Here is a 24,637-nt window from a genome sequence, read left to right on the forward strand (position 1 = left end):
TGTCTAATTACAAGTTATTAGATCAATTAGTTACTCTTTATAACATTAGGCATTTTTTTCTATTTTTTTTCTATTTTTTGAGCGTGGTTTTTCTTCCTTTTATACAAAGCCGTTCGCATACTTGCATCCTATGTCTTCGGTAACCGGTAACCTTTTGGCAAAATCCAATTTGCCGTCAGAACGACAAGACAATGGATTAATAAGCACTTGCCATTAGGTGAATGAAGTATACTTGTCCTTAACACACCCTATATATCAGAAGAAGGTCAGACGAGCCCATCAAAACACTGTAATTAGAAGACGTTATTTTGACTCAGTAGTAAACGTTCGATATTGCTGTATCGGTATACGCGACGTCTTTAGGCATTAGACGAAGAATTTGGATAAAATAATCAGGGAGATCGTTTTTTGAGCGAGTTTTCCATTTTTAAATTATCCTACATACTTGGCTGCAATTGGAAGATTTTTCGCAGGAAAAGACCAAGAAATAGCTTTTAGAGAACGGTACCACGGGACCCGTTTATTGTTCCAATCCAAAAAAGGTCTATTAAACTGAACAGGTTAATTTCACTTATTCCTTATTTGTTTACGCTGCTTACCATCAAATTTAATTAAGAATCAGGTTCCTCGTAAATATGCTGAACCTTCAAAATCGAGATGTTCTCCAAAGGAGTACGCCGATGTACGACATTGATGGCACGGAAAAATTCGATTCGGACTCGTTAAGGATGGATTCTAGTTGTCCTTCATCACCGTCTCTTAGTCCGTTGAGTGAAGATGAAGTATTGACTACGCCAATCTCGAGCTTTTCTCAAAGGCCTTTACGGCCGGTATGTTTGACGGTGGCCGGTTCAGACAGCAGTGGAGGTGCTGGTTTGCAAGCTGACTTAAAAGCAATCTTAGCTCATAAAGTGTACGGTATGAGCGTAGTAACTTGTATCACCTCTCAGAACTCTACAGGGCTTCACGACGTGTTCCCAATTCCTGCCCCTCTGATAGAACAGCAATTCAATGCCTGTTTGGCAGATGTCGAATGTCATGCAGTCAAGATTGGTATGCTTTCCGATGTGGACAGCATCCAAGCAGTCGTTCGTGCGCTTGATCGTTACAAAGTAAAGAACGTTGTCATGGACTCGGTCATTGTTACAAATAGAGGCAATGTGATGTGCCAGAAACGTGCCCTGCGTTCACTTATACGCGATCTTATTCCCCGAGTACTTGTTTTTGGTTCAAATATAATGGAGGCGTGTCTGCTAGTGAAGGGAGCAACAGGTCGTTCGTTCACGAGTATGCGGTCGTTTGGAGATATTTGCAAACTGCTTGAAGAACTGTGGAAGCTTGGACCGAAATATGTTATTCTCAAAGGCCATCATGTTGCATTCGATAACCGTCTTCGAATCGTTGAAAATGCTTCTCAACGTCAACCTCTTTGGACCATTGACACTGTCTACGACGGATCACAGATTTACATAGTCCACAAGCCCTATGTGTCAAATTACAACGTTCGTGGCACTAGTTGTTCACTTACAGCTTCCGTTGCTTCTAACCTTGCCCTGGGAAAACCACCACTTATTGCCATAAGGGATGCTATTAGCATGGTTGAAATCGCATTAGAACACATTGACACTACTGCTTCTGCTTCAAACAAGACAGCTCAATTCTTTTTCAGTTTGTCACAGCATGAATTTAAATCGAAGCCTCCCATGCATCTGTACACGATGTCCAAATGTGACCCTGACATACTTTTGCGACCTGCGCTACGATGACGGTATCACCTGTGTTCGACTGTTAACAGTCCTCACTTCAGTAAACGTGCTCTGAGGAGCACTCGACTTCCCTCCTCTGTTTTATCTTTTATCTTTACACATTCCGTTATTTTCATCGTTTTCCGTTATGTTACCGTAATGTCCTGCCTAGTGTCAGGTTTCTTTTCATTCATTTAATCAATTACTGTTAATTATAAACCTATAAATGTAGTAGTAGTAGTAGTAGTAGTAGACTCGAGAGACACAGCGAGCCTAAAAGTATATAGTACAATGATCACGCTCAAAACTTTGTCTGTAAGGCCCAATGTACCGAGCGACATTTACTTGGAAGCACACCAGTAGCACGAGCTCGTTTGATGGCTCTTGTAAGCTGACGTTGGTGCTTGGCTGACAATCCCGTTACTGCTCGATGTTTTATGCGACCTAGTTCGGTCAAATACTCTGAAAGAACCACCGGATTTTTCCAATAGTCTAGAGGCGATTTACCAAGAGCAGTAAACGGATCCGCAGGACGACGCTGCCGAAACTCGTTTCTTTGCGCATCAACAGCCTCCAGTGTGAGGTCCGAAGGGGTATACACATCACCAGGACCAAGGTTTGGCATCAATGATCGAGGGATAGTAACTGAACTGCTGTTCTTTCCTTGCCGTTGCTGAGAGGTATTGTATTTCGTAGTAATAAACCGTAAAGAGCGAAGGTTATTAGACTTTCTCAACACATTCGTTCGTACAATGGATCCAGTACTTGTAAAAGTCCCATGTTGAAAAGTTGTAATTAATGAATCCAAAAGCTTCATCGGTCTTTTCTTCCAATTAACCCAGGAATCGTTTCTCGTAACAGCTATCTCCTATATCGATGCAACAGACTTGCTGCTTTTTTGGTGGTGAGTTTCGCCAAAAGTCGCTTTTCACTAAACTTAGCTATGTTATAGAGGAGATAAAGAAAAAGTGAAAAGAGAAATGAAAACCGGGTCAGTCAATTAATAATAATAAAAAAGCTAACTAACCACAAAAATAATAAGAAAACCGGACCACGTATAATTAGAAAGTGGTTTCAATTGCAAGTGCATCCGTCCTACTTAAGAACAGAAAGGTATCGCAATGGTCCGAAAGAAATTCCCAAAAAAAAAAAATAAAAAAAAACGTACAGAAAAATAAAAACGAATATTTAAAATAAATTGGAATAACACGAGAACAGAAGGAGTGCTTCAAGCGTTACTTTTGTGAAGATGCGTGAACTGTGTAGATGCGGGAAGCAGTACATCAGAAGTAGGAAGCCAGTAGATAAATACAGGCGACATTAGACATATCAAGGAAGGCATCGTAAAGAGGAGACAGATCGCATCCGGAGTAATAGGATAAAGATGGATCTTACCATCATATAAAAAACACGAGCTAACTCAACAGTATAGCATACATGCGTGCAAACATAGCACAAGCGTGAACGACCGGAATGGGAAAGGTATAGGACAAAAAAAATATGCGGAGAGAGGATTCAGAAGCAAGGAAGTGAAAGGGTATCTAAAAAGAGATGGAAAGGGGGCAAAAAAAAGTTTGAAATAGATAAACAGCGAGGGAATTGATGCATAGATACAAGTTGTCGGGAAATTAAAACTTATACGGCGACATGCCAGTCCTCCATCATTTGGTCAGAGTGCGACGAATTCGAAGAACCATAAATTCCTTCGTAAATTGTTGCACCGGCCTTGCGTCGCGATTCAATCCAGGCCACTTCATCCGTCGTCAACACTTGGTCGACAGTGGGACGGTCAAGAGGGTTTGGTGAAAGCATCCACTGGACAATTCGATCCAAGCCTCCTTGTCCAATGATGTTATTTGCTGGTATTTCTCCTGTGTCGAGCGAACTGGATGAACGAAATTCGCTAGACGATAAACGAGGAGCGTCTGACAGATCGCCCGAGCGAAGCTTGCGCCATGACAAGCCATTGTCAGGCAAGACAATGTTAGCCGCAGCCTCAAACACCGTTATGCCAAGGCTGAAGACATCGGCGGGCTTATCGTATTGATGGTGTGTCAACACTTCTGGAGCGATGTACTCGCAATCGCCCTCGCGCTCTGTTCCATTGGTGACGGGCCATGTGCTGGCCATACCAAAATCTCCAATTTTTAAGGTGCCCTCAAACGTAATCATAATGTTTGCGGGCTTCAAATCGAGATGAACGAAGTTTTGATGGTGGATGTACTGTAGACCAAGACTCAGCTCGATCAGGATCTTCCAAACACGGAACTCGTCGAGCCGTGAGTAATGTCCTTGTTCCTCCAAGAACTTGTCTAAGCTTCCATTTTCGCAAAGCTCTGTTTGCATGTACAAGTAGCCATCCCATTCCCAAGAATCAATCAGTTCCACAATGTGATCATGACCGCGTAAAGCGTGCTGAATGCCAACCTCTTGCAAAAGACGTTGACGTTCCTTCGGGCCACTGTACTTCACTTTTAGTTTTTTCACGGCATACTTCACCGTGCGTTCCAACGGATGTTCCACTTGAAACACCTCGCTGAATTCACCTTGCCCCAGTAAAGTTACATTACGGAAACGTGTGCGAAGATGTTCCGTTGGCGAAGATGGACACTCAGTAAGGGCAGAGGGAAATGAAAGAGTAAACTCAGTAGACGGCGACTGTACACAGTCGTCCTTATTACTCAACAACGAATTGGACCGCGACCGCGACATGGGCAATGTCGTAGTTGCCAGTGGATGCAAAGTTCTTGTAGGAGTGCACGGGCTAAAAGCCTCATTGTTGCGATTCGTGATGGGCGTTGAGGTCTTGACGGCGCTGCCCAAAAACGACCGCGAAGAGCGACGGCTATTTGAATGGGGGAGCCGAAAACGAAGGAAACTATTCGAACCCTTTTCCAACCGACTTAGCAATGAAACATCATCGCCGTGTGTGGGCAACTCGAGCGGACCATGGTTGCGAGGTGTAGACGGAGATAAGGGCGAGAGTTGACTGAGAGAGACAGACTGAAAAAAGCTGTTCCGTTTAGAAGGAGTGCTGGGAGGATTGTTAGAGTTACGGTTATGGTTCCGTGTGCGATTGGCCTTGGAAAGCAGACCGGTGCTCATGAACGCTTTAGAGAAAGGTTTTACCGTTCGGAAAGGGGTATTAAGGGAATCAGAAGCATGCTGAACGGGGTTAGGCAGCGAAAGGTTAGGGAAAAAGTTTGCCTCCGTTGGGGAATTCGCGAGTGAAGGAGGCGACAGCTCGCCCAAAGGCGTGCGTGTGCGTGTACGACGGACAGAGGCATGAATGGGAGTTGAAGTTGCGAAAAGGGCAGGCGAGTTTTCACGGAGCGAAGAAGCATGGCCGGAGGGCGTCGACTGTTGCCGCACGGTGGCCGGCGTAAAACCAGTGGGCTGCCGAGCACTAGCCAAGAAGGACGAGCTGAAGGTTGTGTCGGTGGGGGTAAAGGCACCTGTGACACCCTGGTTGGAGGAACCAAAGCGAGAAGTGACGAATAAGTCCTGGAAGGCATTGCTTTTACGAATTTTTGGTGCCGGCGTAAGGGGAATGAAGGAGGGAGCATGAGTGCCATTCGCAGCGTGTGAGGGGTGGAAAGCATCGTCGGGCGACAGCAAGCCTTCCGGCTGCTGCATAGTTGAGAAATAGGGCCGTTTGGCTTGGTTTGCTGAAGCACCGTTGAGAGAGGCAACGGGCGCATAAGACGGCGTGGAGGGTCGGGAGTGTTTACAAATAGAAAGGGACGGTGAGGGGGTCGTGTGGCCGCGAGGATTCAAAGGACCATTGCACGAGAGGGCAGGGGAAGGGGAAGCCCGAGCGGAGCCGGGTCGAGTCAGAATGGGCCCGTCGACGGGCGAAGTGGCCGTATGCAGCAAGCTTGGCCGTCCACGTCCGCTGTTCGAAAGACGGACTGACGACGACGGGGTCGTCGTGATCGTTATACTGGGCGAGTGTGCACCGTGCGTGCGACTGGTGGTAGAATGAGAAGAGCCAAGAGGCAGGGAGGCCTGGTTCAGGTCCATGAGACGTTGCGATCGACGCAACGGGTACTGCCGCCGTTTCGTGTGTGAGGAAGAGCACATATTGGTTGTTTTGTGGGGAGAAGAGCAAGTAGACACAAAGGGAAATGCTACAAGCGGAGGGGCAGGGCAGAGCTTACTGGACGCTGCAACAGAAAAGGAGTAAACGAGAGCTGGAACTCGGCGAATGCAACGAAAGCTGTGAGGAGTCGACAGGGACGCTGTGCAGCCACTTGTCACCGCGAGAGGATAGGTCTTGGGGTCTGTGTTCGGCCGCTCGAGTATTTGTTGAGGACGCAAAAAATTGAGGTCCTTAAGTAAAAAAAAAGAAATTGAGCAAATATTTTTTTACAAACGGCCTTAGTGAGTCAAATTCGTTATAGCGGGCGCGACGCACACGAAAACGGAAATAAGCCGAACGACAAAGTGTCGAAAAAAAGCGCACGAGGAAAACACAGCCAATGACTGGGTAGGAGATCCGCGAAAAGCTGAAGATGTTGTCTGCACACGAAGGGAAACGGATGTGCCAGGGAAATAGGCAAAACGTGAATAAAGAGAAAATAGAAGGAAAAATAAAAAATCGGACGAAAAAATAAAAAAAAGGAAAAAAAAAGAACAAAACTTCCAAGAGCAAGAAAGGAACGAGAAATCAAAGGGAAACACGAGACGAATGCCCAGAGAACGACAAAACACACAGAAACCCGGGAAAGCTTCACAGTCTCTTTTTTTCGAGGAAATACACAAAACAGACCACAGGCAGGCTCCTGGACGTTGTTTTGTTTCGTTTTGTTTCGTCCAGACAGCGGTGAGTGGATCTACGTAGGTGAATGGTATACGTAATGTGTGTATGCACGCGAAGTATTGTCGTTGGGAGTTATGTACGTGCGTACGGCCGTCCGTTCGTTGGTAGCTGCTAGCTTGTCCAGGAACGAGAGAGAGAGACAAAACAAGGCTGCCGGCTGTTGTGAAATGGGAAACACACGGGAAACAAGGGGCGACTTCGTCCAAGACGACAGAAACCAAGCAAAACTATTAACTACGACGTACAGAGAGCAATGAGAACCGTTCTAAACGTAGCAAAAGGCGCTTTTTTTACAAGCTGAACCGCCGGAACGGTGTGAAATTGAGCAGCAGGTTCGCAGGATGCTGTTGGCAGAGGGCTCAACTCATAAGCGCGTTTGGTGGCCATGAACACGAACCCCTTACGTACGTGTCTAAACGTGCTCTGAAGACGCGTATGAGAGCATTGTGCCGACAACTACTTCACTAAGCGCACTACAATGACTCGCTAGCGTCTCCACAGCACGCGATGCGAGACGAAAAGTGACGTCAAGAGCGTAATCGCTAAGCCACTAGCCGATGAAGGTTGCCGAAGAAGCGGGGAATCGGGAAAGCGCTACCGAGAGACGCGTCGCGGTTTGCAGCAGACGCGACGCGAAAACGAATTTGCAACGCGTCGACGCGTCGGCCCTAACCCTGCTGCTGGCCAATTCGGATATAACGGGGCCGTTCCGCAGGACGAATGGCGGCAAAAACTGGGCCTGACGGGGGCCATGTGGGATTCGGCGCAACAGGGTCTGCGTGCAGCAGGGGATGTGTGGGATGCGTGTGGGGTAAGCCATCGGCCATGGGCCAGAGCGACGTCGCAGTCGGTGTGGAACCGCCCAGCATCTGTCCGGTATGTGCTGTGCAAGTGTTGTCACCACACATCTGTAAAGTGTCTTGTTTAGAGCTGTTAACCGTGTCGGACTACGGTCCGTGCCTGGTCGCGTGTCTGGCTACTAAAGAGGCGTCTTTGGTGCTTGTGGCCGCTGCTGCAGCCGACAGCGTGCATATCAGTGCCACTGCGACAGTGTCGACATTGTCGTTTATCATGCCACGTGCGAGCTGCACGTGGCAGTGGCTTGTCCCCGCCCCTGCTGTCTCGACCGCCTCGCCCCAGCGCGCTGTGCTGCCCAGCGTCTCGCTATTGTGCCTACCGCGGCTCCCTCCACCTCACTATCCGGCGTCTTCGGCACAAGCAAGCTTAAGCTCTGAGAAATTTGAGTGATTACATAAGCGCGCACTCCTGGCGCTGATTGGGCGCTGTAGCGCTGTCTACGAAAGAGGATTGGACAGACACCCATGGTGACGATTCTGTGACGTATATACTTTCTCTGCGGGATTACTCAGCCAATCCACACTGCCCGAGGTGAATAATCAATTTATGGTTCTTCTCCGAGGACAGCATAGTTGAGTCAGCTGGGTGTGGGGCGACCACTTTATTTGCTTCGGTTCGGGCAAAAATAGTTCCGAGCCACATTGTACAAAAATGCGACCGGAGCCCAGACAGCCCACCAGTGCATCTTCGAATTGCAAACACAGTGCTTGTCTCGTTAACGCTTTCCCTCCCGAATTGCAAGGTTAGGCGATTTCCAGAATCGCTCAAAGCCGCCCAGTACACTCAACAAATAGTGCGTTGAGTGACACTCGCAGTTTTCGCGCCTTTGCCGTCCATCTCTGCTGCGCTTTTTCTTCGCCCCGTCTGTCTGCTGCTGCTTATCGGAATCACCCATCGCCTCCTCAGCTGCGGCACTCATCCCCTCCCATAAGTACGTGTCCGGTATTTCCCCTGTCCCGTTTCGCTTGTGCCTCAGGTTTGCAGCCGAAGCGGTCTTTTTGATCGACACTCACAACTGATCGACAAACTTTGCCCGAGGACCCTTTCTCCCACCAATCGGGTCATCCCGTGATATTACGCAAACACCCCTTTCTTGCGATTAAGCTTACAGTAAGCGAGCCACACACACCTTACTCCTGTTCTCCAGCAGCGGGTACTGCATTCTTTCTCTTCTTTCTCTTTCCTGTCTCAATCCGGAGCAATTCCCTTAAGCTCTTCCACACGCTCTTTTCTCAGTCTTTTTTCCTTGTTTATCATACCATCTTAGCGTCATGTCCAGCAACGTTGCCGATACCGTTCCCCCCACTAGCGCCTCTTCGTCGCGCTCACCGTCGCCAAACAGTGACGTAAACTGCTTCGTCGACACGAACAGCGAAGGTGAACGTGACGAAGCGTTCGAGAATGACAGCAACACTATCGTGAATCAAACTGCATCCAACGCTCTCGCTGGCAAATCCGTCCACACCGACAGCGAAATGAACAACGAAGCTGTGGATGCTTCTAACGACGCAGTGAACTCGGATCCGTTTGCGCTCGACGAAACGTTCGACCTCCAGCGCTGGCTGCAGGCGTACGCAGAGGTCGAGAAGGCTCATGGAATCCTGCCTCGTCGTTCAGGTGTCCGTATCCGTGACCTGAACGTGTTCGGTGCAGGTTCTGGTTTCGAGTTCAACAACTCGTTTCTCGACATGTTAATGCTTCCTATCATCAAATTCCGTGAGCGCCAGGTTCACCAGAAAAACATTCTTTCAAACATCAATTGCATGGCCAACGCTGGCGAGGTCGTCCTTATTCTCGGCCGGCCTGGTGCCGGCTGTTCTACGTTTCTGCGTAGTGTTAAGGGCGACATGATCCATTACAAGGACTATTCCTACGACATCTCGTTCGACGGGCTGGACCAGGATACTATGAAGAAGTATTTTGCTTCAGACGTCGTGTACAGCGGTGAAAACGATGTGCACTTCCCAACACTCACAACGAAACAGACCTTCGACTTTTCGGGTCTCATGCGTACACCTCGCAACCGTCCGTGCAATCTGACACGCGACCAGTATGCTGCCAAGCTGCGCGACCTGCTCGCGCGCACCCTGGGTTTGTCGCACACCTACAAGACCAAGGTCGGAAATGACTTTATTCGCGGTGTTTCGGGCGGTGAGCGCAAACGTGTGTCCATTGGCGAAAGCTTGAGCTCCCGCGCTTCTGTGGTTTGCTGGGATAACAGTACTCGTGGTTTGGATGCCAGTACGGCTCTTGAGTTTGTTGAGGCTCTGCGCGCCTTGAGTGCAGTGCTTAAGGTTACCTCGTTCGTCACTGTGTACCAAGCCAGTGAGAACATGTACCGGCTCTTCGATCGTGTTGGTGTGCTTTACAATGGCCGCATGATCTACTATGGTCCTCGCTCTGAGGCTCGTCAGTACTTCATTGACATGGGTTTCGAATGTCATGAGCGTGAGACAACTCCCGATTTCTTGACTGCTGTCACTGATCCCAATGCCCGCAAACCCCGCAAGGGTTTCGAGGACCGTGTTCCCCGTAATGCAGAGGAGTTTGAGCAGGCGTGGGTCAACAGCCCGCTTTATCAGAGCCTGCTGAGCGAGATGGCCGAGTACGACCAACGCTGGGACGAGTCTACGCCCTCCACAGCCGTCGCCTCGTCCTCTGACACCGACTCTCTCACGAATGTTTCTGCGAAGGAAAAGCATGAGCTGTACCGGGAGAGCTTTATCGCTGAGAAGATGAAGCGCGAGAAGAAGGACTCTCCGTACTTAATTACGTTCCCCATGCAACTGCGCTACTGTTTCCGTCGTTCGTGGCAACGTACAATTAATGATCCTGCCTTCATTGGTAGTATGGCTTTTGCTTACCTCTTCCAAGGTCTTATTATCGGTTCCGTCTTCTGGCAAATCCCCGAAAACACAACCGGTCTTTTCTCTCGTGGCAGTATTCTTTTCTTTGCTGTCCTGTTCAGTGCTCTTCAAACCATGTCTGAGATTGCAAATTTCTTTGCTCAAAGACCTATCCTTTCAAAACATAAAACTTCCGCCCTTTATCATCCCGCCGCTGATGTTCTCAGTTCGTTGATCGTCGACATTCCATTCCGCCTGATCAACATTACCATTCTTTGTATTCTTCTTTATTTTATGGGTCATTTGAAAATGAATGCTGGTGCGTTCTTTATCTTCTATCTCTTCATCTTTATGGCATCTTTGTGTATGGCAGCTTTCTTCCGTGCACTTGCCAGTGTCAGTCCAAATGTTGAATTTGCTTCCGCCGTCGGTGGTATGGGTGTTTTGGTGATCAGTATTTACACTGGTTTCACCATTCCCTCTATTTATGTTGGTTGGTGGTTCCGCTGGCTCTCTTACTTGAATCCCGCCCAATTCGCTTTCGAGTCTGTGCTTTCGAACGAACTCCGTCATCGCAATGTGCCCTGCGCACAAATGATTCCTTATGGAGGCCAGTACGATTCGCTTCCCGACACATACAAGGTTTGTCCTGTCACCACCGGTCTCCCGGGCACTAATGTGATCAATGGTGAGGAGTTTCTTACGGCAAGTTACAACTACACTCCTAATCATATCTGGAGAAATTTTGGTATTATTATTGGTTTTTGGTTCTTCTTCCTTTTCATTAACTTGGTGGCTACTGAGTATCTTAATTACAGTAACGAAAGAGGCGAGTTCCTCGTATTCCGTCGTGGACATGCTCCAAAGGCTGTTACGGACGCCGTTAAAGGTTCCGAGAAGCCTTTGGATCTTGAAACCGGTCTCCCTCCTGACCAAGCTGATGTCGTCAAGGCTGAGAGACAGACGGATACGAATGATGAGAAGTATAACTCTATCGCCAAAAGTGAAGACATCTTCTGCTGGCGCCACTTGAACTACGATATTACGATCAAGGGCGAGAAGAGACGTCTCCTTAATGATGTTCAAGGTTTTGTTGTCCCCGGTAAGCTGACTGCTCTTATGGGTGAGTCTGGTGCCGGTAAGACAACACTTCTTAATGTTCTTGCCCAACGTGTTGATATCGGTGTGGTAACGGGAGACCAAAAGGTGAATGGATATCCTTTGCCCGCTACATTCCAGCGTTCAACCGGTTATGTTCAGCAGCAGGATGTTCATATTGCAGAGTGCACTGTCCGCGAGGCATTGCGTTTCAGTGCTGCTCTTCGTCAACCAAAGTCTGTGCCTATGAAGGAGAAGTACGAGTATGTCGAGTCCGTGATTGAGATGCTTGAAATGCAAGATTATGCTGATGCCATTATTGGTCTGCCTGGATCTGGTCTCAACGTCGAACAGCGTAAGCGTGCCACTATTGGTGTAGAACTCGCTGCCAAACCTGTCTTGTTGCTTTTCTTGGATGAACCAACCTCTGGTCTCGACAGTCAATCTGCTTGGTCTATCGTTTGTTTCCTCCGTAAACTTGCTGATGCCGGACAAGCCATTTTGTGTACTATTCATCAACCCAGCTCCATGCTCTTCTCCCAATTTGAGCGTTTGCTTCTTTTGCAACGAGGCGGTAAGACAGTTTACTTCGGTGACATTGGCGAGAACTCTGAGACCCTCATCAACTATTTCCAGTCCCATGGCGGTCGAAAGTGTGATCCCACGGAGAATCCGGCAGAGTATATTCTTGAAGTTATTGGAGCTGGTGCTACAGCAAAGGTTGACCGTGATTGGAGTGAGGTATGGAACAATTCTGACGAGGTGCAGAAAGTCTCCGAGGAGGTGAATCACTACCTTGAGCCGATCCCCGGAAGAGACCCTGGCAATGTTTCCAAGGAGGAGAGAAGTAAGTTTGCCATGCCTCTTTGGACCCAATTGCGGTTTGTTTTGATTAGAACTTTCCAAAGTTACTGGCGTGCCCCATCTCTTCTTCTTTCTAAACTTGTCTTGAACGTTTTCGCCGGTCTTTTCCAAGGTTTCACGTTCTACAAGCAAGGATTGGGTGTTCAAAATGTCCAAAACAAGCTTTTCGCAGTGTTTATGGCTACAGTTATTGCTACAGCTTTCATTAATGGTTTGCAACCTAAATTCATGGCCTTGCGTGACGTTTTTGAAGTCCGTGAAAAGCCGTCTAATATTTACAGCTGGATAGCTTTTGTCATTGCTGCTATTATCGTTGAGATTCCGTTCAACCTTGTTTTTGGTTCCATTTTCTTCCTTTGTTGGTTCTACACTGTCGGTTTCGAAAGACACCTTCCTCACTCAAGCGACCGTACCGGCTATGCTTGGCTTATGTATATGCTTTTCCAGTTGTATTTCTCTACATTTGGTCAGGCAATCGCTAGTGCTTGTCCCAACCCACAGACTGCTTCCGTCATCAACGGTATGCTTTTCTCTTTCGTTATCACATTCAACGGTGTTCTGCAGCCACCTGCTCAATTGGTGAAATTCTGGCATTGGATGCATCGTTTAACTCCTTTCACTTACATTATCGAGGGTATTCTCGGTGATCTTATTCACGATGTTCCTGTTGTGTGTTCGGAAAAGGAAATCAATCTTATTAATCCTCCACAAGGACAAACTTGTCAAGAATATCTGGGCCCTTTCTTGCAAAGTGCGTACGGCTATATCACAAACCCTAATGCCACGAGTAGCTGTGAATATTGTCGTTACAGTTATGCCGACCAAATGATCGCCGGTTTCGATATGAAGTTCGCCCATCGCTGGCGTAACTTTGGCATTACCTTTGGCTACGTCGCTTTCAACGCTTTGGCTATGATCTTACTTTTCTACTTGTTCCGTGTACTTAAGTTCAAAAGCACCTGGCTCGGTAAGAAGCTTAAAGGTGTAGCTTAAAATCGTCGGTGATATTTTTTTTTTTTTGTTGTTTCGTTCTGTTATGTACGTATGTCTATTTACTTAAATCAAATATAATTTTTTCTACACATATGAGCAAGTGTTGGTCTCCCTCGGTTAAGTGTTTGCAAATAGGTCTATTGTGAGGTATTTTATTCATGTCTTGAGAATTTTTATTATAATTGTAAAGCATAAAACCATAAACTTCGTTCATGCTCCTCCATAAGAACGAACAAAATGACAATGGTGGGGGACTGTCATGGTGTTGTTGAATTAATGTAACAAACAACTCGACCGGCGATTCATTAGTTACTTCTCCTGTAATTCTATCGTTACAGACCTCGCTTACCGTTCTGTAATTAATATTATAGCTGTACTTCGAAGTTAGTTTCTCTCTTTCAAGCGGGGAACGGAAATTTACGTCACAAGATGAAGAGATTTGTGCCGGAATAGGAACGGCGAGACATTTCCTTACAATTCATCTTTACCCCTTTCTCTTAACCATTTCGACAAACTTTTGTTATAACGTTTTTTCTTTTTATGGTTTTGTGATTTCATAATGTTTTTGGGATTCGATTTATCTACTCAACAGTTAAAAGGCGTTGTTATTGACGAGAAATTAAATGTTCTACATGAATCTTCAGTGGAATTCGATAAGGACTTGCCTTCATACGGTACGACTAAGGGCGTTTACGTTGATGGGCCCGAAGTTCATTCTCCCGTCGCTATGTGGTTTGAAGCTTTAGATTTGGTACTGAAACGACTTCATGAACACATCGACTTAAATCGGATTAAGGTTATTTCTGGAGCGGGTCAGCAGCATGGATGCGTGTACTGGCTGAACGGAGCATCAAAATCATTAGCCAACTTAAACTCCCATGATTCCCTTAAACAACAGCTTTCTGATAACGTTTTCCCGTTATCTCCTAATTGGCAAGACTCGAGTACAGCTACCCAGTGTCGAGAAATGGAGGAACTTGTTGGAGGTCCGACAAACATGGCGAAAATTACCGGATCCAAGGCCCATTGGCGATTCTCTGGACCCCAGATACTCAAGTTTCGTAAACAACATCCGGAGGCTTACGCTCAAATTGAAAGGATATCTCTTGTCTCAAGCTGTTTAGCATCTTTATTGTTGGGCAAGTTTGCACCATTGGATCAAAGTGATGCTTGTGGTATGAACTTGTGGGACATCCGTGGAAATGAGTACTGCACTGAATTAATGCAGCTTGTGGGCGGGGATAATCATTGTGGAATCGAACTTAAGAACAAGCTTGGTCCGGTGGAGACGAATAGCATAGCAGAACTCGGGAAAATCCATCCTTATTATGTTGAAAAGTATGGCTTTAATGAGAATTGCACCATCATTCCGTTTACCGGTGACAATCCTGCTACGATACTTTCTTTACCTCTTGTTCCTGGACAAGACGTACTTCTTTCGTTAGGTACAAGTACCACTGTCTTGATGGCAACCAATCATTACGAATACTCGCCGGAATTCCATATTTTTAATCATCCTGTCTCCATGAAGTCTTATATGGTGATGATTTGTTACAAGAATGGAAGTCTTGCACGAGAGGAAGTCCGGAATGAGCTTAATAAAGCATATGGCTTTGCCGATATGGCGAGCTGGAATGCGTTTGACGAAGTCACTGCAAGACGCTTAGAAACACTCAGAACGCTCAACAGCACAAAACATGTTGAAGGAGCTAAAATCGGTTTGTACTATCCGCAACGAGAAATTATCCCTCCCCTGGGACCGGGAGTTTGGCGATTTATAATAAATGCCGACCAGGAACTTGAAGAGGCAACGGAAAGTAACTGGAAATCACCGGAAGATGATGTAGTTGCAATTGTGGAGAGCCAGTTTTTGGACATCAAAAATCGAATTGTTCCGTTGCTTGAAGGTGTTACGAAACCACGTCGAGTTTATGTTGTAGGAGGTGCTAGTCGCAATGATACCTTGGTAAAAGCCATCGGTAATATTCTGGGATGTGACATTTATCGACTTAAAACAGGAACAAGCAACGCTTGCGCAGTAGGAGTATGTGATTCGTGTTGTTGTCAAAACATGACGCTAACATTATTTAGGCTGCTATGAAGGCTGCATTTTCTCTTTTGAACGCTCGAAATGAATATGATCGTTTTGTCGCTGACAAGTGGGAGGGAACGAAAAGGCTTCAGCAAACGGAAGTGAAGCCTACTGATGCTTTACACGAGTACTATGAAAAGCTTGCACCTTTTGTTTCAAAGGCCCAAGAACTGTTGTTGGGACGGTTGGACCCTGTTCAATAAGACCCAAGAATCTAGTAAAGTGTAGTATGTTTCACTTTATATCCACGCAAGCATATTCTATAGTCAATCACTCTTTTTTATGTATCATCAATCATTATTAACTGTATAAGCGATTAAACTTGTTGTTGCTGCTGCTGAAGGAAAGTTTCCCACCGATCGATGATTTCTTTTTGGGATTCAATGATAGACTCGAGCCATGTTTCAACACTAGCTTTGAATTCTTCTACGCGTTCTTCCTCAATCTTTCCCAATTCAGACTTCAATACTTTAGTCGCGTTTGCGTAATCTGCTTCCAGTAATGATGCCACACGCTGATGCTCATTAACTTCATTTGTGTAGTTTGTAATTTTTTCCTGCTGAGTCTTTCCGTGTTTCATGTACTTGTCCAATGTAGCCTTAGAACGATTTGCTTCCGCGATAGCAGATTGCCAAGATTGCCAAACCTTTTGGCGGGAGGCATATGCATTCTGAACACTCTCAGCCGTGCGAATGTATTCGTTGAGAGTAACACTTAAGGTTAAGTTATCGTGAACGACACGACGCTCATGTACTTGATGAAGGTTCATCTGTAATTGTGCTAATGCATCCAACTTGGAACACAAACCTGCATCTAACTCAACGAGGGAGAGATTTGCTAACGACTCACCAAATTCCGAGACAACCGTTCCAACCTCGTCTCGCTGTTCCATAACTAGAGAAAGTGTCTGATACAGAGAACGTAATTGTGCGTCCATAACTTCCCAGTACAACTTCTTCTCCTCCAAGAATTCATCCGTTTCTGCATACTTCGCCGTACTACCGGAGAACACAGAAGAAATTGAACCGAGAATACCACTGCCAGAACTGGACAAGGCTCTTGACTCCGCTGTTCCATGTCGGCGGCTTAACCGTAAATCGAATACTGATGCTGAAAGAAAATAACGGAATGCATCGTCTTGACATAAACGGGGATGTTGCGCAATTTTGCGAATCATCTTCTCCAGACTAGCACGTCTCAACTCAACAAATTCATCGTCAAATCGACCAACGACCTGCTTTTCAGGAGCAGGAGGAATAATGGTTCCAGGGTGTGTAGCACCAAGTAATTGATATAGTAACAAAAAGTCGCGGTAACGACGCTCAACTTGTAGTTCTTCTTTTGATTCAGTAGGAGACTGAGCATTTGGATAAGTAACGGTTGATGTAACACAATAAACGGTGTGAGCAGATGTCAATTCACCTACTTTATGGGGATCGTGAATAGTAATCTCATAATGAGGAAGAGGTGCCTCGGGAGCTTTGTTTTGGTTATTGGATTTGGAATTAAGTGAGGACTCTTCAACATCATGCAGTTTTTGTTCAGTTTCCTTGATTGATTGAGGCTTGGAATGATCAGGAGTTTCATGAGATGTTATTATGCTTGATTCATGTTTCGTTTCGCCAATAATAGGGTCAGTAGAGGAAATGTCAGGTTGTAAAGGACCAAGAGGTGATGACTCTAACGTCAAGTTCTCCAGGTGGACGGGATTTAAATTCTGTTTTCTGCTTAATACACGATGCGCACGAGGCGAGGCTTCGGGAATCGTCGTAAGCTGCCGATCAGATTCTTCATGCGTACTGCTTGTGTTCGATTCAGGCTCCTTAGGATTTGCTAGAGGGGACACGACATCGGCAAAAGGGTTAAAGTCTTCCTGATCGTCATAAATAGAATCGCCAAGCATTTTTGGCAGTACTCGGTAGACGGGATATGTGTTGTCCTTGCACGGTGTAGCACCTCGAGGCAGAACAACACAACTTCGGTAAAAAACTGATAATGGGCCGCCTCAATGAAACGCGAGCGCTAAGACGTAAAGTCGGAAAACTTAGAATTGAGGATTATTAATTAGAGCTTGCTTTGGAAGGATAGATAGAGTTCCTTGTGGGTGTCTTATAACGACACATTCTAATAGGCGGCGATAAATTTTCCACGCAAAAATTTTTTACTTTCTACCGTTGTAATACTTGCAGTTTTTTAGATCTTTTGGTGCTACTTTTTCATAACTTTAACACTCTTGATTTTGTACAATTTTGTTGTTCATGCTGAACAACGTTTTACCAAACCCCACCATTCTCAGTCTCATTCAACATTGTTGAAAATATGTCTTTAACAATATGGAATACAGATTCCATTAAAGACCTTGCAGAAATGCTTGGGATTGGAAACTTGGGTGACGATGTAGCAAAAGCAATTGCTATGGATTTAGAGTACAGAATTCATCAAATTATACAGGTACGTGTTACAAACAAAAGTCCAGACGAAGGATTTAGGAATAGTGTAGGCTGCTCTATTTCATCATGTTTACCGTTTGCTTTCTCAGTATTGTCGATTTTATTAGTCTGTTACCAGATTGAATTAGGTTCCGTCATTAACTGGTTTAGGAAGCAATCAAGTTTATGCGGCATTCAAAACGTCGTGTGCTAACGAACTCGGACATATCTGCTGCTTTGCGTACTTTAAATGTGGAACCATTGTATGGATTCAATTCAAATGAGCCAGTGGTATTTAATGAGGCACCTCTTGGACCTGGTCAAAGTTCATTGTACTATTTGGACGATGAGGAAATTGATTTTGAGAAAGTAATCAACGCGCCTTTACCAAAAATCCCGAGAGATATTACGTACACAGCTCACTGGTTGGCAATCGAGGGCGTTCAGCCTACCATTCCTCAAAATCCAACAACTGCAGATCATTCCGGAGCCGGTGGAGACTGGTCAGCGAAAGCTGGTGCTGCTGGTGTAAAGTCGGCAGGTGGAAAGAGCACAAGCGATGTTTTTCCTTCAGCTGATAATGTTGAAGTGAAGCCTCTTGTTCGACACGTTCTTTCAAAAGAACTCCAATTGTACTTTGAACGCATCGCAAACGCTTTACTTTCAGACTCAAACGCAGAACTCAGGAATGCTGCATTGTCGAGTTTACGTACTGACCCGGGTCTTCATCAATTGCTGCCGTATTTTATCATTTTCCTGTCCGACTCCGTCACACAGAACCTAAGCAATCACAACGTTCTGAAAACCCTTATGCAAATGGCTTGGTCTTTGCTGGATAACCCTAATCTTTTCGTTGAACCTTATATTCACCAACTAATTCCTCCCATTCTGACATGTATGGTTGCCAAGTACTTGGGCCCAGGAGGTTTGGACACTGAGCATTATGAACTGCGAGATTTTGCCGCATACCTCCTGGGTATTATTTGTGATCGATTTGGTGATGTTTATTACACATTGAAGCCTCGTGTTACAAGAACGTTGTTGAAGGCTTTTCTTGATAACACAAAGCCTTTCACTACTCACTATGGCGCCATTATCGGTCTTAAAACAATGGGAAAGGAAGCAATTCGTGTTCTTATTGTGCCCAATATCAAGGTTTACGAGTTGCTGGTAATTAAGGCATTGGAAAAGGGCACTCCACAAGAAAAACAGGAGGCAAACAGATGCATCAATGCTCTAAATGATGCACTTCACATGTTAAAGGATGATCATCCTGTTGGAAATGCAGAAAGCGAACAACTCCCCCCGAACACTCGAGGTCTTTTGGAAAAAACGTATGGAATCTTGTTAACGGAAAAGTTGATGGAGGAAAACGACGCATTGCTCATAAAAACACTTTTAGATGAAGTTCATTAAAAAGGGAGGCAGACACTTACAATGAAATAATGCAAGTTAATTTGTTCGCTGTTGTTTTAGTCACTATCCAGTTCATCTTCTTCTGTAGCATTTGTGACAACGAAACGTTTGGCACCTTCGGCTGGTTCTTCCCAGTCTGATGAACTGAAACTATCGGAGCGATGAGTGACGAGATACGATTGTAACTCATGTGTGGGAGAGCCACTTCCGGAGGCACTTTCCTCTGAATGCGGCGAGTTTGTACCAGTTGCCGACTGCATAGACATTCCCATAAGTGAAGGAGTGTCCGTACTGTGCATAGAACTAGCACGCGAAGAGCCTGCAAAAGGAGTAAATGTAAAAGACTGGCTTGCAGACGCAATTTTAAAGTCCTCCTCATCATCATCTCTGCCTTCTGTTGCAGAAAGTCTAGGAGTTAAGAGTGTGTGCTGAGGAGCAGTGGCCTTGCTATGTAACGATGCAGGCCGAGTATGGTGAACGTTATGATGCTGACTTGAGAACACTCTGGAACGCATGCTACCCAGACTTTTGCTGAAGCCTTTTTTGCTATGTTGAGACATCTTGCGTGAGTTGAGTGAATTCACAGGAGCGAGTCGGCCCTGATCGGTCCAAACAGTTGCTTTGGCTCTACGAAGGTTCTGGACGTAGGATCCTCTTTCTTCTCTCTCTACAGGAGCCGGTATGCGGCCTGGCGCTGCATTTGGATTTATAGTAGACGAAGCTGCTGCCTGTGCTACTGGAGCATCATTCGGGTTGCTTTCGGAACCATCCTTGCTCAACCACGGTAATCCAGCACGTGGATCTGTCATATTTATTTAGACGTTGCTCTCACAGAAAAGGGACGAAAGTATTTTTTCGTCGATTCCTGGATATCAGAATCCTTTCTCTAAGCCGATAAATGCAGTTAATAATAAATAAGTAGGTATTCCTTAATTAATAGTACTCCGGGAGTAGGGAATGAATTAATTTTGAGCTTCTTTTTTCGATTAACTTAATGTATACACAGTTCAGGTGAACTGGTGAAGGGAGATGACGAAAAAATGCAATTCCTTTTTCAATCTGCTCTAAGATTGTTCGCTAAGAGATTGGGGGATAATGTGACTAAATAGTCTTTTTAATGATTCCTTTAGATGTTGAATTTGTGTGTCCCTCCTTGTTACTTTTCAAGGTTTCCTCCACAAAATCTGGCACTTATTAGACACTACAAAAAGCAACAACATGGATGTAGATGTAGGAGATGAAGAACGGATAATTAGCTCGGGAGAAACCACTAAGGAAGCGAATAACGAATTGGAATCCAACGGAACGTTACTAAAAGTGAAGGGTTTCAATTCCATCGAGGTGGGATACGAAAATACAGTTGGAACTAATGGTAAAACACCAGTAATTGTGACTCATGAACCTGTAAATGAGAGAAGGAATTTTGATGTTCAAGTTCTGATTCCTGGAAAAAGGAAACGGAAGTTGGAAGCAACAAAAATGACGCCTTCTGAAGTAAAACGTTTACAGAAAGTTCAACAACAAGAAGAAAAGCAACGAAAACGTGAGCAAGAACGACTTCTTCGAGAGAAAAAGCGTCAACAAAAAGAAGAGGAGAAGCAAGCGTTAAAAAGGAAGCGTGAGCAAGAACGGCAGGAACGTGAACAGGCTCGGCAACGAGAATTAGAACGAAAGCGTTTGGAGCGTGAAAATCGGCAGCATGAAAAAGAACTTCAGAAGAAGGCATTGGAAGATCAGGCTTTAGCGAAAGAACGTCAGCAGCTGAAGCTTAATGCTTTCTTTAAGGCAGGAACGACCACCAAAAAGGCAGTTAATGAAAAGATAAGAACGACAGACGAAAAAGTATCCGACTTCCGGCAGGACTTCAAACCATTCTTCGTCCGTGATAACGTTTATATGATCAAACCTCAAGCGACACTGACTACAGCTAGTCTTGACGGGCTTCTCTTTGGCAAACATGATGAGCAAAATGGCACAGACGTAAACATTCAGAAAATATTTCCGCCTAAACCTAAAACAAAATCTGCAACTGCGGGCTCTAATGAATTGGATAACTCGACGGTTCGTAGTTTAGTCCAGGAACTACAAAACCCAAGCTCGAAATTTGCACCGGAAGTTGTACTTGAGACTTTACGGAGAATACCCATTAAACTTATCATGTTTGCTGAGGACGTCCGGCCACCGTATTTGGGAACATTTACAAGGCAGCCAACACAGCCCAATTTTGCTCGTTACCCTTGGTGGGAGGACGATTCTATGAATTATGATTATGATTCTGAAGCGGAATGGATAGCAGATGACGAAGAAGAAGATGCAGAGGATCTATTATCCGATGAAGACGAGGACGATGCTTCGGATGATATTGGCGATGAGTCGGATACTGCCTTTGTTGACGACGAGGATGCTTTACAGGCATCCGTTTCTGTAAAAGCAACGACTACATCTCGTCCGTTGGAAGTATTTATTCAAAAACCCACCTGGGATTCCTCGCGGTTTCCGCAATATACTACTCATATTTTGGTGGAAAAAGATGGAGCCTTGGCTACAACTCTTAATCCTACGTATGATTACTGGTCTACTAAGCCAAAAGAAAGTGTCCTTACTCAATCGTCTCTCAACACTCAGACATTGCAGTTAAGTCGCCAAAAGCCAAAATCAAAGTTTCCTGAAAAGGACCTACCGCGTTTCTGTACAGTTGTAGCTGGTCTTCAGGGAAACAAAGTACTAGTTGTTGAGCAGCTTCGTCAATTATTCCCCCATGTAACCAAGCAAGTCATCAGTGAAACATTAAATTTGGTAGCGGTCCGTTCTGGAAAATCGCTGTCGGATGGTTGGATCATTAAGCCGGATTTTGCGTCTTATGTCCAGGCTTAGAATGCATTTCCTTCACTCATTTATCCGTTTTTACCCTCTTCCCTGGCCCCTTTCATGCTGAAATCTTGTTTCTAATTTATCTCTTTCTTTGCCATAAAAAAGCTGTTCCATGCATATCACCCGTGTTTAGAATAAACAATATAATTATATTAGTGGACTCACAAAGTGGTAATAGATCTCGGATAGGTAGTGTTGATGAAGATTCCATTGTAAAGATTAGATGCATAGTAGAAAGCATAGTTTAATAAGAGAAGTGATTAGCTGTGCGGCGCATCGATGTGATCAGTTTACTTTGTTAAGTTCCTGTTTCTTCTTGTTCTGTGATTTGTTGCGTTGGAAGGGCTGAGACTTCTTGCGAGTGTTTGACTTCGTAGGGTTTGTGGTTTCATTTGTTTCTTGCTTTTCACGACTGTTTTCTGTTTGATTCTTCGATGGGTTTGACCATCTATAATTTTCAGTTGGCACATTAATCACCGGAGGCTCCACGTAGTAAACACCCATGTTTGGAAGCATTCCTTTGGGGCCCGAAAATCCGTCATAACCTGGCATCATAGGCGGTTCCTTGTTCACCATATTTTTGGTCAGTACGTTATACTCACGAGCTCTCCACATTCTCCGTTTTTGGGTACGACCTTTGAAACTCTTTTGCTCGGGAGAATCTGCAAACCGAATTAGAAGTTGGGGAAGTTCTTGAGAAATGATGTGGCCATTAAATTCTTCAATTGTTTTTTCGGCCGTGTCGCGATCTTGCATTCGAGCGAAACCAACTCCTCTTGAGCGATTGTTGTTATCCCGTAATACTCGAACGGAAACAACTTTCTCGCTGTTGAGAAGTTTAAGAATGTCATCTTCCGTCCAATCTGGAGGTAAGTTCGAGATATAAAGATTAGTGCTATCCCGATCCTGGAGACTCTTGAGACGAGAACTAAAGCTTTCTTTGGCAAATGAGCATTGATAGCCACAGAGAGACATGCAAGCAATGCAAAGATACGCGTCTTCCTGTTTTTGAAAGCAGGCGAAACCATAGCCTTTGCAAGTGTTGTTGTTTATGTCAATAATGGCTTTGCTGCTTTCAATTAATCCAAATCGTTGAACGTACATCAACAAAAGTTCATCGGATGTGTTTGGGGGAAGACCGCGAATATATACATTTCTGTCATTCGCATCTACAGTTGTTGCTTTCTTGCTTTCATTCGCACTGCCAGCGGGAAACATACTCGGAATTGCAGGAGGAATAGCAGGCTGAACCAACGCTAGAGCGAGCAATTGATTTTGATCATAACCTGTGATTTCTTTAGGAAGAGATTCATTATTTTGAGAGGCTGGATCTTTTAGCACGGGAAAGGGAATAACGTAGTTCTGTAAACCATTGCCTGGAATAGGAGGAATAAAAGGAGCTGCTGTCGCAATACTTGGAGGACCATAAGGAGCTGAAAGTAGGCCAGGATTCATCATTGGGGGATAAGGCGTCTGATTGGCTTGAGGCATTTCGGCAAACATTGGCGGCATTGTAGGGTTGGTCAACTGTGTGACGCATTGAGGAGGTAAAGAGTTTTCCATATAAGGTTGTTTCATAGTTTGAGGGTTAAGAGGATTAAATGGTTGGTTCATAGGTTTTTGGGCCCAATTGTTATAAAATTGAGGTGTTTGTGGGTATACGTTTGATGCTTTTAAAACGGAAGTTTGAGGATCAGCATAATTCATGTAGGGTGCAGGAAGGTAACCAGTTTGAACGTAAGCGGTGGGAATGTTCATTGGAGCCATGGGGTAAACAGCTGGTGCAAGGAACGGAGGAGGCATAAGGTAGGTTTGATTTTCAGAATTGTCATAGAGTGTATTTGAATCGACGATCGAAGAAACGTTTGGGTTTGAGGATTCATTTTCCTTGGGAAAGTGACAAGGTTTTGGGGGGAGCTGGGTTTCCGGTGAGAAAGGAAGTCGATGTGTTTCACCATCGGGACTTGATTGCGGTGTTAAGAGAATAACCGTTGAGTTCTCAGTTTTGTTGTCATGGATGACGTCCTCATCGGCAATTGAGGTTTCGGTGGACAGAACAACTCCCTCTGTTGTCGAGAAAGGGTCCTGAGCGGGTGACAATTGGGTTGCGTGAAGATCCTTTGATTGAACTTCCACACCTGTCATTTTGACCGCGAGTTTAATAAAGTAAATAGTAAGTATGTAAGGGATATAAGAATGTGAATGGTTGAAGTTAAGTTATGTTTAGCAATTGATTGCCTTAATATACCCTTAACCAAATTTTTGTTATGCGCATATAGTCCATGAGTAAACAAGTCGCTATAGCTCGATCATTTTATAACAATCAACAGTTGTAAACTTCAACTCGTTAACTATAATTTTATGTATTTTTTTCACTATTGTATTTCGCACATGGCTAAGTTTACCTTTTAATAAGCTAAAATAAATATGCGCCTAATGACATCATTCTGGTTCGAAACAAGAATGAAAAAAAGACTGATATTGTTTAAAACTGGATTCGATAACTGAGGTTGGATTTTGTTCTTTACGCGGTACCAACTGTGATTAGTTTCATCCAACAAGCTTTTTTTTTAATTTTTTTTTTCAATAAAATGCTCTTATTT

The 24,637-nt window shown here is 45.0% G+C and overlaps 10 protein-coding genes across 10 annotated transcripts; 5 read left to right on the forward strand and 5 right to left on the reverse strand.

Moving 5' to 3' along the window:
• Positions 1–115: 115 nt before the first annotated feature.
• SJAG_04282 (phosphomethylpyrimidine kinase) lies at positions 116–1,969 on the forward strand. The gene has a single exon (XM_002175361.2). It carries the CDS (start codon positions 729–731, stop codon positions 1,764–1,766), a length of 1,038 nt encoding a protein of 345 aa, XP_002175397.2. The 5' UTR covers positions 116–728; the 3' UTR covers positions 1,767–1,969.
• SJAG_04281 (ribosomal protein subunit S18) lies at positions 1,835–2,658 on the reverse strand. Its single transcript, XM_002175360.2, has one exon. It carries the CDS (start codon positions 2,560–2,562, stop codon positions 2,047–2,049), a length of 516 nt encoding a protein of 171 aa, XP_002175396.2. The 5' UTR covers positions 2,563–2,658; the 3' UTR covers positions 1,835–2,046.
• Positions 2,592–7,659, reverse strand: SJAG_04280 (WEE protein kinase Wee1). The gene has a single exon (XM_002175359.2). It carries the CDS (start codon positions 5,826–5,828, stop codon positions 3,381–3,383), a length of 2,448 nt encoding a protein of 815 aa, XP_002175395.1. The 5' UTR covers positions 5,829–7,659; the 3' UTR covers positions 2,592–3,380.
• On the forward strand, positions 7,245–13,333 carry SJAG_04277 (brefeldin A resistance protein). The gene has a single exon (XM_002175358.2). It carries the CDS (start codon positions 8,697–8,699, stop codon positions 13,224–13,226), a length of 4,530 nt encoding a protein of 1,509 aa, XP_002175394.1. The 5' UTR covers positions 7,245–8,696; the 3' UTR covers positions 13,227–13,333.
• SJAG_04276 (xylulose kinase) lies at positions 13,303–16,633 on the forward strand. Its single transcript, XM_002175357.2, has 2 exons — positions 13,303–15,270; positions 15,318–16,633. Exons 1-2 carry the CDS (start codon positions 13,786–13,788, stop codon positions 15,519–15,521), a joined length of 1,689 nt encoding a protein of 562 aa, XP_002175393.1. The 5' UTR covers positions 13,303–13,785; the 3' UTR covers positions 15,522–16,633.
• SJAG_04275 (retromer complex subunit Vps5) lies at positions 15,554–17,400 on the reverse strand. Its single transcript, XM_002175356.2, has one exon. It carries the CDS (start codon positions 17,219–17,221, stop codon positions 15,635–15,637), a length of 1,587 nt encoding a protein of 528 aa, XP_002175392.1. The 5' UTR covers positions 17,222–17,400; the 3' UTR covers positions 15,554–15,634.
• On the forward strand, positions 17,152–20,141 carry SJAG_04274 (histone H4-like TAF Taf6). The gene is made up of 2 exons (XM_002175355.2): positions 17,152–17,769; positions 17,919–20,141. The coding sequence occupies exons 1-2, from the start codon at positions 17,638–17,640 to the stop codon at positions 19,161–19,163; spliced, it is 1,377 nt and encodes a 458-aa protein (XP_002175391.1). The 5' UTR covers positions 17,152–17,637; the 3' UTR covers positions 19,164–20,141.
• SJAG_04273 (meiotically upregulated Mug123) lies at positions 17,688–21,108 on the reverse strand. Its single transcript, XM_002175354.2, has one exon. The coding sequence runs from the start codon at positions 19,970–19,972 to the stop codon at positions 19,220–19,222; it is 753 nt and encodes a 250-aa protein (XP_002175390.1). The 5' UTR covers positions 19,973–21,108; the 3' UTR covers positions 17,688–19,219.
• SJAG_04272 (CAF assembly factor complex large subunit Pcf1) lies at positions 20,165–22,227 on the forward strand. The gene has a single exon (XM_002175353.2). It carries the CDS (start codon positions 20,382–20,384, stop codon positions 22,035–22,037), a length of 1,656 nt encoding a protein of 551 aa, XP_002175389.1. The 5' UTR covers positions 20,165–20,381; the 3' UTR covers positions 22,038–22,227.
• SJAG_04271 (meiotic RNA-binding protein 1) lies at positions 22,058–24,288 on the reverse strand. Its single transcript, XM_002175352.2, has one exon. The coding sequence runs from the start codon at positions 24,177–24,179 to the stop codon at positions 22,320–22,322; it is 1,860 nt and encodes a 619-aa protein (XP_002175388.1). The 5' UTR covers positions 24,180–24,288; the 3' UTR covers positions 22,058–22,319.
• Positions 24,289–24,637: the final 349 nt, after the last annotated feature.

The sequence above is a fragment of the Schizosaccharomyces japonicus genome, assembly GCF_000149845.2.
Source record: "Schizosaccharomyces japonicus yFS275 unplaced genomic scaffold supercont5.2, whole genome shotgun sequence".
NCBI classification, from domain to species: Eukaryota; Fungi; Ascomycota; class Schizosaccharomycetes; order Schizosaccharomycetales; family Schizosaccharomycetaceae; genus Schizosaccharomyces; species Schizosaccharomyces japonicus.